Here is an 18974-nt window from a genome sequence, read left to right on the forward strand (position 1 = left end):
TTCAAAATAAAGGATTTATTCAAAAGTCATTATTTCTAAAATTGGAACTTTCTTGAATTTCTTACCAAAGACTTACAGGTCTTTTTTTAAAATCCATTTTATTTTGGAATGTAATATTTTGCTTTTTATCTCAAGAGGTTTCTCAATAAATTTACACTCTTATACTGAATTTATATAGATCCACATGTCCGTGGATGCGAAGATAAAATTAATTTGAATACTGGGGTTACAACAATAGATGGCAGGAAAAAAATCAGTTGATTGCTTTATAAAATAAAAGAAATTGTGACATAAGTTTACCTTCTATGACAAAAGTATGCTAAACTTTTCATACTTATGCATTCATATTACATCTAGCACTATACATTATTACCATTCACTTTTTGTAAAAGTATTGTATAACTCCATCAAATACAAATGTTTGTTTTCCTTTTTTTTTTTAAAAAAATGGCTGCATGCTTTCTTCTTGTTTTTAAGAATTCTAAAAGGGAATTAAAATATTTAAATGAATAAGGAAATAAATATTGTCTGTTGTTGTATATTAAAGAAATGGATATGTAACAGCAAAGATGCAAAGTTCATTGACTGTTATCCCTCTGTCAGTTTTGTGAATGTTCATAATATATCTATGTTTTCATTTTCCAGATACAGATCTGTCAATGCTAACAATCACTTTTGCGAAGCTTCAATTGATGTGTCCAAAGTTTTGATTATTCACCAAACCTGTCTGCAATCACCTGTCTTAATATATCAGTATCAACATTCACTTTTAGTTTCTTGCAATAACATATATATTTTACAGGTTGTATCCAAACTCAGAATAGATTCATTCATATGATAAATGCCAAAACTAACTAATTGGCTACAGTTAAATACAACCAATGTAATCTAATTATTTTAGTTGAAGTTAAGCACAAGAGAACTTGAGACAAAAGAAAAAAATACTATGTAGTAGTAGAACTGATTATTAATAGAAAACGATAATGTTTTTTATAGTTAATTGATATGTTTTGAAAAGAAAGGATAAGGAAATGGAGAAGTCTGGCATAAGTCACGTAGTGCACCATCAGCTGAGTTAGATATAATTGGCTAATATAATGATCTCACAGTGGTACAATTGTTAATATACCGTATATCATATATTTAAGAGATTCCAAACCTCTATTTGCAATGCATATGTGCTATAAACTAAGGAATTATTTTCTCTTTCATTCTGTCATTCATTTATCAGTCTGTTTAAGCTGATGGGGGTGTTGTCTGTGCAATCCTGTATTACATCCCTCTTTTCTTTACAAAATAAACCTTCAGTTCAGAATAAAAAAACAAAGCCCCAAATCATGTTCATTTGAATCATACTAATCTTCATGCTGTACTCAATAGAAATATAAATTCAAGGCAGTCCAGCTAGTCATTACCAAAAAATAATATGTATATATTCTTACACTCTCTATAAAATGACTTGGTAATGTGGATTAGGAAATTAGTAAGAAACTGTTTTCAGCCTAGTATATGCATGTGCATTTGTGTATACACAAACACACATGGACCCATATATGTCAATGATGGCTGTTTTCAAGTATTTTAGTATTTTTATGCATTTTAGAATGCATTTAAAACAAGTCATACATAGAAAGGACTGGTTTCACATGAAATATTTTATCAAAATTAAATAGAAATTTGTATGCTGTAGCTCATTATTAGAGTGTGCATGTATACATTGCAATTTTTTCCATTCTCCTTGTACAAGTTACTAATGCTGGGCACATTCCATTGAGAAATTCTCTCCCCCTGGAGTGAGTTGGAACTAAGCAGGAATAAGATCAGATTGTCTGCATATATTCCAGATAAAAGGAGGACTTCTCACCGTTTACTAGGACGGATGAATTCACACAACATACATCAAGCTTTTCCCCCCTTTTGTAAAAATGTCATCCCAATCCAAAATGTTTGCAAACATCTTATTTCCCATTGAGCTTGTGCCAGTTTGCAAGTTAAAGGTCAAAGAGCAAAGACATCAAATAGTACACAGTAAGGAAATTCAGACAGCAAAGGTTTTTCTCTTTTTCACAGAAGACAATGTTTAACTCAGTAATGACAATCAACAGATCAATGAAGTTCAAGGCAAGCTGTTCGTTGTATCAAAAGCTACCTCCCCGGAATCCTAGCTTTCATAAAAAAGTCAGGTATCTATCTAGTGGGGTGCATTCTTTCTGAACACTTTTCATAAATTCACAGCCCAGTGACTTTAAAAAAACATGTCACTGTGAGAAGCAGCTCCTAAAATCAATAAAAGAGGTATATGTCAGTTGCTGACTTTTCTCTAGGAAAAATAATAATAATATATCACCTGCTCTGCAGGTCACATGAAAATGACAATACTGCTGTTAGCATAAAATTACATATGACGTAATGCCAGGTAGTTCCCTGGGTTCTTTCCATGACCTAGTACACAGCTAAATGCCAGAGGTCTTGCCAATCCTTTTGAGAACTAAGATGAATACCAAATGACCACATCTTGCGAAGAGGAGGGAAGATGAAACAGCAGTCAGGGAGTATCAGATGTTGCTTTCTCTTCTCCTTGATAGAGTTAACTATACCTATAAGTGTTCATATTCAAAAGCAAGTTCTGTACTCATGCAGAATAGTGGGGTTTTTTTAAAAAAAAACTTAATAAGACAAGCTTTTTTAAAAAAATAAAAATGAAGCCAATTGTTATATGGAAGAGTTGCATCTAGTCCCACAGATTAAACCCCATTTTTTCTATTGCTCATGCTGGAGAAGGACCAATGCTTTCATGAAAGCTGAAGATAGCATGATAGAGGGTCTGTCTCCAGCAGAGTCTCTTTTCACTTCTATTCATCCTCATTATACTGCTGTCATTTCTAATCAACAGAGCTCAGCACACAAAAAAAAGCCCCACAAAACTAGTGAGCAGAGACAATGCAATCCATAGTCAGTATCGCCTCCTGCAACCAGTGTTTGAATTGCTGCAAATTATATGTCTCTGCCTCCAGCCAAACTGCAGCCAAGTGTTCAATTCTACCCACTGTGGTTCACAAAGGTACGATGCATTGCCCTCCAAGCACCGTACCAAAGAAAAGGTCACTTGCATGATAAGAACGTAATGCCACTCATCAAGTTTTCTGCCATGTTTGCTAGCAGGATTAAAAAAAACAAAAACAAAAAAGAGTTCACACACCCACTTTTCAAGAGTGTGAGGGAAGATCATTATTTGTTAATGGGACCCATGGGGTCTACCAATAATGAGATCAATAGTGTTGGGAGAAAAAGAGCAGCAGAGAGGCGTGGGAGATTGATAAAATGGCTTGGCATAGCACCAGCTGAAGACAAGGAGGCAATGTTGAAGAACTGTCACTACACATTCGGTATGACAATTAAAATTTAATAAACCCAGAAATCAACTGGGTAATCCATGGTAACCCCCCCCTTTTTCCCCCCATTATCGCCAGTGGGGCTATTTACTAGAAATAGTTTCATTCTTATTTTGATGTTCTGTTTAATATTGTGATGGGCTGACTCAATCCTAGGGCTAACAATTGCCCTCCATTATCTGAAAATCTACTTGACCACTGCCAAACCCATTCTGGCTTCCTCTTCATTATGCTACTATGAAGTAACATAAGAAAATGTGCCAGCCAGGACTCACTACTGGGTCCTGGAAACACACTAGAAGCAACAGTGATGGGAAAAGATAGCGATACAATTGAGGGCTTTATAGATCCGATTTATGAGTTATAGTGTGTTACGTTTAAGTAAAAGCAGAATCTGTGTACATGTCAATCAATATTATTGTCCACTCTGAAAACTGGTCTGATAGTTCTCCAAGAGACACTGATTATATAAACTTAATACTAGTCATGTTTCTCAGTAACTTTTAATGTAATTTGATTGCATTCTTAATTCTGGATTTCGCTGCTTCCTAGTCTGGTTTCAAAATAAGGTTTCATAGAAGCTAATGGAAAGCCTGGGACCAACTCGCCTGATACAATGCTGGAGAAAAGAGGAAGTGGACGGGTAAGAAACCAATAAATGCTAAACCAATCAGTAAAAAGGATATTCTCTGAATATAGTAATGAATGTAAATGTGTGAAAACATTGAGGACATAGCTCTGAACAATTGTATAAAACACAAAATGAATATATTATTAAGGCTGTTACTATATTGCAGATATTTTGGCCCCTCGTTTGTTGGAAAATGGCTGTCCAAACAGTCAGAATTCCTGTATGTCATCCTGATCTCCCGCGTAATAAAAATTATGTGTGGGAGTATAGGACTATATCTGTAGCTGACAGAAAGCAATCCTCTTTGGACACAAAGCTGTTTTGGATCTTCACACTTCCTGAAAGTTCCATTGTGATTGTTGTGTTTTAGTTATTCTATCTTTTCTCTTTAAAAAAAATGCTTATATGTTTTCTTTTTAACCTCACACAAAATTCTTTCAAAGAGAAAAAGAAAGAGAAAGAGAGAAAGAGAAAAAGAAGAAAGAAAGAAAGAAAGAAAGTGGGATGCTAGAGATTCTTCTTTTTTCATGTTGTCCTTTTTTTTATGAATATCCTGATTTGTTTTGCATTGGGTATATTGAGCGTGCAGAGGAAAGGCTGGAACTGAATGACAAAGACAGACGAAGGACTGGAGAAACGGCGGGTACTGCGTACGACTGAAGCTTCCTATTGGAGAGAATTCTCACTCTTGTGCAGGACAAGCAGCCCACTGGATTTTAAAGATCATCCCTGGCTGAGACAGATACAGGCCTGCTCCTTGGTAGGAAACTCCGTAACAGCTCTTTTGTTGGATTTCATGTTACTACTCCTGGGAGAAAAGAAGAAGAAGAAAAAAAATCCCTACATCACACCCACTCTTGCATAGAGCGTTTGCAGTAAAGTATGTGGCGGGGTGTTCCTTTCCTCTTGAATTGGAACACAGTGTAAACCAAGACAAGGAGGCACAGGGCCAGTATGCAAGGAATGACAATGGCTATAGCTTTCACAGTGCTGGCTGTGTTGTCCAGTTTGATGACAATGTCTACATCATCTTGAGGGCTGTGTCGGTCTTTGTCCCGGTCCGCTGGTCCATCACAGCCCATAAAATCCTTGAGGATAGATCTGGGATAACCCGGTTCCACCCGGAGCATTTGATTGTTGAATTTCCAGTATTCTTTGCCTTTGTAGAAATATGTGAAGCCTATTTAGAAACAAAGATTGAATTATTTCAATGGATTGACATTTGGACAAAATAAAAGAACCTGCAAGTGAAAATACAGCTTCAATTTGCAAATGAATACAAGAACTCCCCAGCTAGTCAAAAGAGCATCCTGATTCTATACGCTATCTTTAATATAGATTGCTGCACAATTTTATGAAACATTTTTTTCATAAAGCAATTCTTCTCTTTGTGCACCCATAAACAATTCAAACTGAGTTATACCCTGAAGTCTAACTTGTTTAATGTGCTGGGAGAATTGAGTTTTAAACACAATTTTAAATTGACCCTTGAAAATAACTTGAGTCTGTTTAGCTCAAGGAGCAAAGGAATATTGGTCAAGTTGCAAATTATAGCAGTGAGTTACCAAATTTTTGGAGTATAAGACGCACCCTTTTCCTCCCTAAAAGAGGCTGAAAATTCAGATGTGTCTTATACAGTGGAACCTCGACATACGAGCAGCTCTACTTACGAGCTACTCGAGATAAGAGCTGGGAGGGGAGCAACATTTTTGTTCGCCTCCCGAGCTCACATTCGGGATACGAGCGCCAAGGAGCTGTCTCCTGAAGCCGAACGCTAACTTCCGCGTTCGGCTTCAGGAGACAGCTCCTTGGCGCTCGTATCCCGTGTGTTTTAAAAGGTTGCAGCCGGCCTGGGAGGCTCGGGGGGGTGCTGGCAAGCCCCCCAGGCCGGCTGCAACCTTTTAAAACACGCGCGCCGCTTCGCAGCTGTCTCCTGAAGCCGAACGCTAACTTCCGCGTTCGGCTTCAGGAGACAGCTGCGAAGCGGCGCGGGTGTTTTAAAACGTCGCAGCCGGCCTGGCTTCCCCGAGCCCCCCAGGCTGGCTGCGATGTTTTAAAACACCCGTGCCGCTTCGCAGCTGTCTCCTGAAGCCGAACGCTAACTTCCGCGTTCGGCGGCAGCGGGTTTTTTTCTTGTTGCACGGATTAATTGACTTTACATTGTTTCCTATGGGAAACAATGTTTCGTCATACGAGTGTTCCGACTTACGAGCCTCCTTCCGGAACCAATTAGTCTCGTAAGTCGGGGTTCTACTGTACTCTTAATGTAGCTTTTTTTCAAGGCTTTTTCCCCCAGCCCTATCTAGGTGCTAACAATCTTCCCAACTCTTACCTTGCAGGTTCTTTCATTGTTACTCTGTGAAAAATGTTTTCCAAGTCCTAAGTCTTTGCACGTTTTTTTCATTGCTCCAAATGTTTCTTTCAAGTCCTAACCAGCTGCTAATGATGTGGCTTGCAAGCTATTTCATTGTTACTCTCTGTCAATAATGTTTTCCAAACCCTGTCTTTGTAGGTTTTTTTATTGCTCTAATTGCTCCAAATGTTTCTTTCCAGCCCTAACCAGGTGCTAACAATGTCCCCAGCTTGCAAGCTCTTTCACTGTTATTCTTTGTAAAGAATGTCTTGCAAGCCCTAAGTTTTTGCAGGGTTTTTTTTCATTGCTCTACTTGCTCCGGATGTTTCTTTCCAGCCCTAACCAAGTGCCAATGATTTTCCCAGCTGTTACTGGCTTGCAAGCTTTTCATTGTTACTCCCTCTGAATAAGGTTTTTTTAAAGCCCTAACCTGGGGATAAAATAATGTGCAGGAGCTGACCAGACTAAAGATATTAGACAGATGAATATCTGGTAAGCAGATTCTTTTTCCTATTTTCCTCCCCCCAAATTAATGTGCAGTCTTATTCTCTGATGCATCTTATACTCCAAAAAATATGGTAGTTAAATTGCTCCTACCCTCATGAATCCCTTCCCTGTTACAACATCATCTTTAAAATGAACACTGAAACAAAAAAACAGGTGTACACAGCTTCATGTCTTCAGTAGGGAGCTAGAATTTGATCATTCAAAAACAAACCAGGACAATTACAGGGTGCCTAATTGTAGGAAATCAGCCTCCCTGCCAAAAAAATTAAAGCTTTTACTATCTCAGCTGAAAAATGGTATCAATCCAATAAAAACTTTCACAATAGGTATGCAACCTCAATTTATCAATTGCATGCAAACAATTGGGTGTTTTCTTCAGTTTTATAACTTTGTTCTCACAGTGTGAGAGATAGTCAGAAAAATAAGTAGAATTAATTTGAAAAATTAAAACAATCATTGCTATAATAAAACAAACATATAAATAATAAGCTTTGTCTCTGAATGATAACAAGGACAAATTTTTTAAACCATTTCTTTCTCTATTCAAATTAAGCATCATTTCTTTGGGTTTCCAGTTCTGATTTTTATGACAGGAATATAAAAACAACTTGGCTTGGTCATTTATTAATTTTTATAATCTTTTTAAAATTTAATGTAGGTGAAGTAGTTTTGGAATAATTTTATTTTGGTGCCAGTAATCTTTCTCCCATTTTTAAATGTACTTACTAGTTTGGCTTGAATGATGAGGCTTTAAAGATGAGAGGCAGGAGAAATAAAATATGTTCCTTGACATATTCTGCAAGTTTCAAGTTTCTGCAGTCTTCCAATTTGTTTAATTGGTCCCCATCTTCACCCAAATCTTCAATAAACCACTAGAGTTGTGCTAGATTCCTTCTTCCTTCAAACACTCAACTATCATTCCAGTGCCGAAGAAGCCCACCATTAAGAAACCGAATGACTATAGACCAGTCTCTCTAACATTATTTGAAATTATTTGAAAGGCTAGTGCTGTCCCACTTGAAAACCATCATGGATCCACTGTTAGACCCTCTGTGATTTGCATACCAAGCAAACAGATAAACATATGATGCTGTTAATATGGCTCTGCACTACATCTTACAACATCTTGAGTATCCAAAGACCTATGCAAGGATCCTCTTTGTAAACTTTAGTTCACCATTCAATACCATCATTCCAGACACTCTTCTAACTAAGCTGAACCAGTTCCTAATATAATTTGATTGCTTATTTGTATCTAGGCATGTACACTGACCACATATACACCAAGATAAATTCCTTGTCCAATCTCACTTGGCCAATAAAAAATTGTTTTAGTCTAAAAGTCTATTCTATTCTATTCTATTCTATTCTATTCTATCCTATTCTATTCTGAATAAGTTCCACTGAAATTAAAGAGGCTTATTTATTTCTAATATTTCATTTAAATAAAAAAATATTTTGGGTGACTGGGGTAATTTTAATATGAAAGCTCACAATTGTTTTGTTTTACCACTGCGAAAGGACTATGAACTGCTACTACGAATTTCCAAGGATAATTTCCTTTAGCCTTCCAAAAATATTTTATTATGACTACAGTGCAAGTTCATTTATCAACTTACTAATTAACTTAACAATATGCATTATTTTGACATAACTGATCTTGTTTGGATTATTTGCTTTGATTGTTCTACTCGGAATAATCATCACTATCATTATCCTATTCTTTTGAACAATTACTACTATCTGCTGTGATATTAGACAATGTGCTTGGGACCTTGCTGGACAATATATGTTTGTTATATCTATGAAGGTGATCTAATGCAAGAAAACAATAACATCATGATGATTTTGGAGCTACTATAAGCAAACCCCTTCAGAGTCTGTCACATATGTTCTACAAGAGCTAAAATCCTGCTGGTGAGGAACAAATGCTTATCTTGGAGCAGCATAATTTTCTTAAGCTGTCAGGCAACATTCCTTTGCACTGATTCCCCAAACACCTCATCCTCCTTGACCTATCTTTTAGTTGCCTCTTTTTTATTCTCTCTTGTTCAGCTCCCATCACAGCGTAGGTGTCTATGAGTCAGTTTTCAGCTGTTTGCAAGAGAAAGCAATATTTCCTCTCTCTTCATTCTGGTTAGTACATTCAAAATCTGTTTTTGGCAGTTTACTATTCTTTCTCAAATCTGAATTTGGATCCTGGTTGGCCATTCCTTCTGGAGTGGGATCTGGGGAACCATCTTTCCTTAAGGAAAATGGGAAAGTGATATGCTTTCGCAGCTTTGCAATGCATCTCCCAATGCTGACAGGCAACTTTACCTTCAATTGCACTGAGCTTGTTGCTTCAAGGAGGCTGTAGGCTTTTATCCCCAGTGAGCTCAATGCAGCTGTTATTTTCCCTTACAGTACTTTCAGTGTAGCCAAAATCATTGGGGTGGGGAAGTTAAAGCTTCCCTAGTGATTGCAAAGTGCAACAAAGTTTGGATATTTAACCAAGTAAAGTGCTGTTGGATGATTAGCACACTAAAAAGATAATTTGTACTGAATACTCCCAGGGATTAGGAAAACAGATGAGAATGATGCCACTGCACATGGTGATTTAGCAAAGGATATGGTATAATACATGGGAGACATGGAGAATTGGAAACAGAAGTGTGCATGCCTCATTTGGATAGCAAGTCCAGTTTCTGACACACTGCTCAAAAACATAAAGGGGACACTTAAACAACAGAATATAACTCCAAGTATTCAATGAGAATATTTCATTCATTCAGATCTAGGATGTGTTATTTGAGTGTTCCCTTTATTTTTTTGAGCAGTATGGTTTAACCCCATATTATATTCCTATATTCTGCTGCAACCTAGGAAAAAAGCTAGATTTCTTGAAATTGTTCTTTTGTTTTTATGCATTGTGCACAAAAATTCACATGTATTGTTTAAAGGGAATAACATTGACTCTGCTAATAAAAAACACTGCTAGCATTTTTAATAGATTAGCAAAAAGCTTTTAAGGTAGAATAAGATCTATGAGTTAAATAGCTTAAATCTGAACATAGTCTCCTACTTCTCATTTGGCATGTTTTCCTGTTTCCTTCCAGCCCCCCCCCCCCAACCACCCCCTCACCCAAATGAATGAGAGCCAAAAGGATTAATGTAAGTTGCTAAAGTAAAAGCAGATCCTCTGGACCTTTCCCCCTAAAGCGATATGATACAGTTTCAAGTGAAACCTCTGAAGAGGAGACGGAAATGACTACAGGCAAAGTTTAATCACAGTTCTGTGAAACTAGGTATGGTGTTTCTCCTACATAACCTTGCTTGCTTAAGCTTAATGCAACAGCCAAATCAATCCAGATTTTAGGGTACAATCCCCAGCACAATTTTGCTGGGCTTCAGCAGATAACTCATTTCTTTCTTCTTCTCTGAGAATCCATAGGATTTCCCAAGTTTATCTTTTTAAAAACAACCGAACAAAAAATAAATATGCTTTCTTTTTAGTTTTATTGCCAGATATTTCTTTGCCAACATTTTAGAGACTGTAAAGTTCAGTGTGACTGAAAGACTGGAAAACCAATAAATATTTATGTTATTTATGAGTCTAACAGACATGTAGCTATAACTGCAACATGGATAATTTGCTTTTAAAGATTGTAAGAGAGAGGGGGGAGGGGGGAGAGGGAGAGAGGGGGGGGACATATTTATTTTCTAAATCACTTTCCTTTTATAAAAAAAGAAAGCAAGGAAACTTCTATAGTTAAAAGGGTTCGTTCTGAAAGGAGCTTCTCTCATGAGAAGGCAGACTTAGAACAAGGAACTAAACTTTTCTGGAAAAAAGGTTTTTGTTAAAATAATTGGTGATTTGAGCTAAAGGAAGGAACAATGCTTACTAAGGGAAGAAATATCACATCTCATTTACAGACAAACAAAAATATTACTGGAGATTTGCCATGGGAAAGAGATTTGCAAGAGAAAGAAAAGTAAATAAATCTATGATCAATCAGTTCCATGTACACTGCTAACAGCCTGACCATTGGTTGAGTTGTATTTAGAGATGTAAAACTTTTCAATCAAATAGCTAACAGCCCAAAGCAACAATTAATATGCATACAATGATCTTCATAATCAAGAATATAATGCGCATTTTTCTGCAATTCAATTCAGTTTGGTATTTAATATTCATAGAAGTTTACAATGTTGTATTGTTATAGACTTATGCAAAGTATAAACTTCTAACTCTGTATTTGGTGACCCTAATCAAGTCCAGGGTAGATTGCTTTGAACAGATTGTAAGAATGGCATATTTCTATTTGGGTGGTTTGTGAAAAGAATTCTGACCTAAAATATTTTGTTATTTGCAAAAACCAAATCTTTTCTTAGCTGGAATTGGAAGGGCTGTTCCCTTCACAGGAACTAAATTCTAAACCTTGCCTTTAAGCTCCTGGATGCTTCCTTCAGCTGTAGCTGTCATAAAATAGCATTAAAAGAAACAAAACAAACAGAGTCATGGTCCCAATATGATTCTTCCCTTTCCCCCCATCCACTTCAGTTACAGACTTGACATTGAAGATGTGCTTTAACCTTATAATCAATACAATGCCATATATTAAAAAAGCTTTGAATATATTCCAATTATTAGATATCTTAAATGTATTTATTGCACTGTTATGGGCAGGGGTCTCCAAACTTGGCAACTTTAAGACTTGTGGACTTCAACTCCCAGAATTCTCCAGCCAGCATAGCTGGAGCCAGAATTCTGGGAGGTGAAGTCCACAAGTCTTAAAGTTGCCAAGTTTGGAGATCTCTGGTTATGGGGATTCACATTTAAGTAACAAAGAACCCTTTGTGTAAATGATGTGGAAGGGAAGAAGGAAGGAAGGAAGGAAGGAAGGAAGGAAGGAAGGAAAGAAGGAAATGAAGGAGCAAGTATTTGTGTTTACAAGAAGCTACATACCATTTTCTTTGTGAACAAAGGCTCCCTGAGGTGATTCTGGGATGCCTTTCCAGATTGTAATTGATTTGGGATAACCTGTGTCCATAGTTCTTATGTCTTCACTGTATCTCCAATACCTGATAGAAAGAATGAAGTTAAAATACATTTTATGAATGCTTTTAAAATGATAATATTAAGGCAACCTGGTTATTTCTGTTTAGAAACAGAGAAACATAGAAGAATGATGGCAGAAAAAGACCTCGTGGTCCATCTAGTCTGCCCTTATACTATTTTCTGTATTTTATCTTAGGATGGATATATGTTTATCCCAGGCATGTTTAAATTCAGTTACTGTGGATTTACCAACCACGTCTGCTGGAAGTTTGTTCCAAGCATCTACTACTCTTCCAGTAAAATAATATTTTCTCATGTTCCTTTTGATCTTTCCTCCAACTAACTTCAGATTGTGTCCCCTTGTTCTTGTGTTCACTTTCCTATTAAAAACACTTCCCTCCTGAACCCTATTTAACCCTTTAATATATTTTAATGTTTCAATCATGTCCCCCCCTTTCCCTTTGGTCCTCCAGACTAAACATATTTAAACATATACTTCTAAATAGTAATAAAGACATTTAAACATATGATAATTGAATACATGTTTCCAGTAAGTTCATAAAAGATTAAAGATTAATCTATTCGGAGAACCAAATCAATGAGTGGTTTTATATGATCAAAACAGTTATGATGCCTAGGGGTTAAATCCAGCTATATAATGATGAATATGATATGCAATAATCTATACACCAAGACAAATTCCTTGTATATCCAATCACATTTGGCCAATAAAATTCTTATTCTATTCTATGCCAATGCTTTATTCAAGATTTTAATCACATTCTGAGCTAAAGTTTCCATAGCACTTCTAATTCTATATTGTAATTTTCAGAATATTTTTAAAAAATTCCATTGTGCAATATTTATCAGCTCAAGCAGTTAGATTCCTTCCATATCTTAATTTGTAAGGAAATAACACACCATTAAAAGCATATATATATTTAAAAAGAAAATCAGATTGCAGTCTTATATATGAGAAGCAAGTCTCACTGAGTATTTACAGGAAAATTTATAGAATGTTCTTAATAAACATTTTTTGCTAAATTATATATATCTATTTAAAAAGGAGGTTGTTTTTTTTTTACTCCTATAGCTCCCACCCGGTTAGAAAAAAAGATTACTCCTGGCCTCAAGTACACACCAGAAATGACATATTCTATATATTTATCTCTCCACATTTATGTATGGTTGTCTGCATATGGTACACGTACAGTAAGAATGCAATTTGTAACTGAAAGCATTTAGTCTTATCCTCAGTAAATTTGCAGTACAGCTTATTTATGCAGTTTTTAAGAAGATAGATTGCCTTATTAACTGGAAACAGAGTTCTGCTTTTCTGATTGGCCTCAGAGTGTTTACATGCAAGGAGCTGTGAAATCCTAATCAAAAGAAATATCAAATTCAGTTTCAGAGATTCTTTGTTAGTAACCATGTACATTTGGAAAAGTTCTATTAAGCTCTATTTGCTAAGAAACATTTCATAGAAAAAAAAATCTTTAAAAAATCAAAAACCCTGTAATCCCTTCCCATGGACTGCAACAATACTCTAGTAATGCAAAACAGACTGCATTTCCACTAATATGTCCATATTTGTTTCTTCCACCTGGGTGATGTAATTTCTTGATCTATATGCAAAGGGTTGTGGTCTGCATCCATAATGCTTTTACAAGGTTTACTTTTGAAAGTAATTTGAGGCATATTTGAAAAAAGTAACTCTCTAAAAAGTTTTTAATAGGATTTATTTCCAAGTGGGAACTGCAGAAAAGAAAGCATTTTAGTACTGCATTCCTACCTAGAATAAAGATCCTTATCTCCATGTTTTGAGAAATCGTGGATAAGAATTAATTTTGGAATCAATTAAAACAACTGGGAAAAAACAGTTGTTGGCATTTTTTCTATGCACAGAAAAATGAAACGATCCATAGAGTGTCATGTAATTACTATGAGGAAAAATAAAATGATGAAGTTTCGAGATTTGTATAATATGACTCATTGCTTTACAGATTTTTCAGTATTTTTCCTTGCTTTATTCAAGGGATATTCTTGTTATTTATAGAATAAAAAAAAGTCATGTTAAACAAATGCAGTTTCAAAACATCTTTTCCATTATATACAAGCAGTGAGTGAGAACCAGCACCAGTATTTCCAAAAGGCAGAACTGAAAGATTGAAGTACCTGCACAGCAGATATGTACGACTTTTGAGATCAATGATCAGTCAAATTAACATGGTTTAAATATCAAAACGCACATAGTTATTTGCAGAGATTGGGTTTCTTCTCACACATTTTATAACTCTATTATGCCTATTTTATATCATACAATACAGTTGTTATATGTTTCATTGAAATGGCAAAAAATAGTAGTGTCAATGTTTAGCATTCACTGTCTTTGGAGGATAATGGGGAGGTGAATGGTGGTGACTACCATGATCAAAAGATGTGAAGCAATCCAATAAGAGGCAAAGTAATAGCAAGTTGAAATCACTATACAATTCATTAATTCAAGAGGTGTGGAGACCCTAATGTCTGCCTCCTGCTCAGTTGAATAAACTTAAGATTTAGGCAAATGATAGGCTTTTGCATTTCTTTGATTCTTTCCTTGTCTGTCTGTCTATCTGTCCCTCTGCCTATCCATCCATTCTCATTGTGTTGAAAAACCCTGTAGCATTTATAATATAATTTGCAAAAAAAAAAAAAAGTGCTTCAGAACACTGAGAATTCTCTGTAATGTCTACATCTTTTCCCAGGATCATCTGCAAAAGACGCTGCTAGTTTAAGGCAGGGGTCTCCAACCTTAGCAACTTTAAGACTTGTAGACTTCAACTCCAGAATTCTCATGCCAGTTACGCTAGCCGGAGAATTCTGGGAGGTGAAGTCCACAAGTCTTAAAGTTGCCAAGTTTGAAGTTGCCTCTAGTTTAAGGCATCACAGATTGGTGCTACAATCTGTTCCCAATACATTCCTCGGAGACTGAAGTCAAAATGTTACATGGCAATACAGTATGATTTCTCAGGTCTATCTTTCTCCTGGGAGGTTATAACACCTTTTCATAGCTTTTGCAGGAAGACAATTTTCTTCCTTTGGCTTTGTTATCACCTTTTGACTCACCTTTTTTTTATGCCTACCAAATCATCACAGCTAAAGAAGCAACAGTGGGGCTGTTCTCAGTTCAGAGAGAACTTTGTAAGAGGCTTATATGTGCAATTAAAACCAGTGGGACAATTCAACCTATATTCCATTAAGAAATAAAAGAGAGAGAGAGAGGATATAAACAATATGTGCTGAGAAGCTTAGTGCGATATGGGCTTATTCCCACTAAATGGTCAATATCTTGTAATAGCTCAATTATCTTAGCATGGTTGGCATTTTTCAAATCTCCTCCCTTATACACATAAATGCACTTTATTGCATTTATGACCTGCTGGATCTTATTATGCTTGTTCTGGGTTTAAAATAGAATAGAATTGGCCAAGTGTGATTGGACACACAAGGAATTTGTCTTGGTGCATATGCTCTCAGTGTACCTAAAAGAAAAGATACATTTGTTAAGAATCACGAGGTACAACCACTTAATGATTGTCATAGAGTCCAAATAAGCAATCAGGAAACAATCAATATTAATATAAATTGTAAGGATACAAGCAACAAGTTACAGGGAGGAAAATGGTGATAGGAATGATGAGAAGATTAATAGTAATAGTAATGCAGCCTTTGTGAATAGTTTGACAGTGGTGAGGGAATTATTTGTTTAAAATAAAAAATCCTTTTTTGTAAAAAGTAACCTTCTCATCAACAGAGGTTTTTCTGTTACTTTTCCTTGATTTTTTTCTTTCTTTTTGGGCACAGTTTTTTCTCTTTCTCTTTGTCATCATTATATTTTAAAGAAAACCTTAACTTTGTAAAGTTTGTCAGTGGAAAAAAATTCAAGTCTATAATACCTCAAATCTCCAACACGCAACTAGGATGCCTACCATTAAATAGGCCCCAAAACATGTGAACTGAAAAAGATATGTTAAATAGTGTAATATTAAAATAATATTCACATCCACAACAAGCAAATTATAAAACAGTTTTGTCCCTCATAGAATTTGATGGCAATATGCTTAATGCAACTTCAGCTTCCCATATGCTGCCTGTTTTTTGTCCACACAGCTGTACATTGTGGAGAAAGGCTCTGTTTCTAAAAATTGAATTGCTATTCTCTTAATAGAATCCTGCAAGTCCAACTCAAACAGGAAAACCAATTAGAAATATTGTTGAAAGAAATGCAAAAGAAGTCTGACCAATGTTGAAGTTAGTAGGCAGAATAGACAACTGCACCTGTAAGTATCCCAAAGGCAACTGACCATCTACTGTATATAAACACATCTAGTATAACTAAACTGGTTTAATCTTTATGGCTCAATGCTGAGCAAATGACAGACAGAGCTCAACCAAAAATAATAGGCAAACTGTAAAAGGTTTGACCTAATCGAAGACAACTTGCTATGTTCCTTTGGAAGTAAATTAATAGTATATCAGTGCTGTTAAGATTTCTAGTCATTAGTACAGGCTCATGATCTCAGATCCCCACTTATCTCTTCCTATTATCTCCAGCCCATGCAAATTCAATTTTCACCCATATTTTCTTGTTCCAGTTTGAAAGTACTACTTGTGTCAGTTTCAGTGCAACTACGTGGTGTGCTTTCTATGCTTTACTTTGTTCTAAGAAACCTTTGCAGTTTGATTGGCAATTTTGCAAAGGTAGGAATGCCAGCTTTTCTTCAAGAACACCTACTGAAGCTTTCATTACAGATCTCTCAGTTGTAACATTTGGTAGACATGTAGCATGTTCCAAACTCAGTTTGCAAGCTGGGAGAAATACTGTATATTGTTGGTTCTGTATGATTTTCTTTAATTATCGTATTTTTCAGAATATAAGATGCATCAGAGAATAGAATACACTTTAGTTTTGGGGGAGGAAAATAAGAAAAAAAATCTGCCTTTCGGGTATTTATCTGGCTAGCTTGGTAAGGTTCAGCACATTAGTTTGCTGGCTTTGAGTGCATGAATGTGCATGTTTTGCTCAAACAGCTGAGAAAAGAGGTGAAGCACAAAAGATTGCTTCACTCGCAAGGGCCTCATTGAGACTGAAAAACAGACTCTAAAGCAGTGTTTCTCAATCTTGGCAATTTGAAGATATGTGGACTTCAACTCCCAGAATTCCCCAGCCATCTGTGTTGTCTGTGGAATTCGGGGACTTGAAGTTCATACACCTTCAATTTGCAAAGGTTGAGAAACACTGCTCTAAAGTATAGGTGATTATCAGAAGGGAGGGAGCTCCAGGGCAAAACTGGTGAAGTGCAAAGAGGTAAGAGAAGATAGGAGCTGTTCCAGGTAGAGAGTCACATTTGAAGCCTCCAAATGCACTGCTTTTATGGGTGACAATTGGCAGTGATGTATATTTGGCGATTCTTGCAGCCTTGAAGGCTGATTCCATGACTTTGCATCTGACACAACATAGAGAGATTGGGATCTCCTTTTTTGAAGATGGGGATGACCATGGTTAGTGACCATTGATTTAGTAGTGAACTGGTCCTGAAGGATTTTTCAAAGATTATGCTTAGTGGTTCAGCTAGGGCTGTGGAGAGCATTTTTTAAGGAAGTATGCATATAGTACATCAGGCCCAGGTGATAGAGAGGTTTTTAGGCTGTGCAGTGCTTTTTCAATATTGTCTTCAGTCTATTTGTGTTAAATTGTTGTGAGTATTTGTGGTACGACTAGGGAATTTTGGGCATGACTACAAGACTAAATGATTGGATGACTGCATTCCTATCAAACAGACAATAGGTGGTCAAAATAGGGAGTGCCCTATCTAATCCTGTTCCTGTTAATAATTGTGTATCCCAAGGCAGAGTACTAGGACCAACATTCTTCATACTCTGTATAAATGACTTTTGCAATCACATTACAAGCAACTGTGTTCTCTTCAACGATGATATAAAACTCTTCAACACCACCGATAACACTGCTACCATCCAAAAAGACCTTGACTTTGTTTCAGAATGGTCAAACATCTGGCAAACCCAAATCTCAAACAATAAATGCTCTGTCCTACACATTGGCAAAAGCCACACCACATTTAAGACATAAATACACTTGAAAGTATCCAGATATACTTTACGAGAAAAACCCTCCACTCCTCTGCTTGCAACAGAATATCTTACACAACCAGACTTGAAATCCTAGGCTTAGAAAGCTTAGAACTACATCGCCTTTGACACAACGTAAGCATAGCTCATAAAATCATCTGCTACAACATCCTTCCTGTCAACAACTACTTCACCTTTAACCACAACAATACACGAGCACACAACAGATGCAAACTCAAAGTAAACTTCTCCAAACTTGACTGCGAAACATACGATTTTAACAACTGAATAGTTAATGCCTAGAACTCACTATCTGACTCTGTAGTTTCATCAAACCCCCAAAACTTTATTTTTAGTCTATTAACTGTTGACCTCACCCGATTCCTAAGAGGTCAATAGGGGCATGAATAAGTGCACCTGTGTGCCTACTGCCCCTGTCCTAATGTTTACTTTTTATTAGTACCCATGTAATGTATATAAACAGTGTTATACCTATGTATATTACCAATATGTAATTGACAAAATAAAATAAATAAAAATTAAAAAATTGATAGTTTAGAGGCTGAAAACGTGATGCACCAGCAAAAACACTAATAGTGCTAAATCAATATTCCATATTTTTGAATCTGTATCAATACTAAGAATGAAGGCGAACAGCAAGCCATGTAAATAGCATGATTGTTCCTTCCAGAATGAATACACTAACCTGTCTCCTTTGAAGAAATAGGTTTTTCCAACATCCTCCCACCAAATTGCTGAATCAATACCATGAGGAGGAATCCCACTTCCTAATGATATCAAATCATGAGGATACCCTGGCTGGAGTGTGGTGTCTTTGAAGATCCAGAACTTGTTACCTGTGCAAGGAAAACAAAACACCATATTAATCATTCAATAGAGATTCTGACTAAGAAGCTG

General features: G+C 36.2%; 1 protein-coding gene across 2 annotated transcripts in view; it reads right to left on the minus strand.

Moving 5' to 3' along the window:
- Window positions 1-2052: 2052 nt before the first annotated feature.
- The window catches only part of MMP16 (matrix metallopeptidase 16), a 182202-nt gene continuing 165280 nt past the window's right edge, over window positions 2053-18974 (minus strand). For both annotated transcript variants that reach the window (XM_070748012.1, XM_070748013.1), the window contains 3 exons: window positions 18763-18913; window positions 11832-11947; window positions 2053-5203 (listed from right to left, as the gene is read on the minus strand). In XM_070748012.1, coding sequence (XP_070604113.1) covers window positions 4869-5203; window positions 11832-11947; window positions 18763-18913 — 602 coding nt within the window. In that variant the 3' untranslated portion in view covers window positions 2053-4868. The remainder of the gene's footprint in view (window positions 5204-11831; window positions 11948-18762; window positions 18914-18974) is intronic.

Source organism: Erythrolamprus reginae, chromosome 3 (assembly GCF_031021105.1).
Source record: "Erythrolamprus reginae isolate rEryReg1 chromosome 3, rEryReg1.hap1, whole genome shotgun sequence".
Classification (NCBI taxonomy): domain Eukaryota; kingdom Metazoa; phylum Chordata; class Lepidosauria; order Squamata; family Dipsadidae; genus Erythrolamprus; species Erythrolamprus reginae.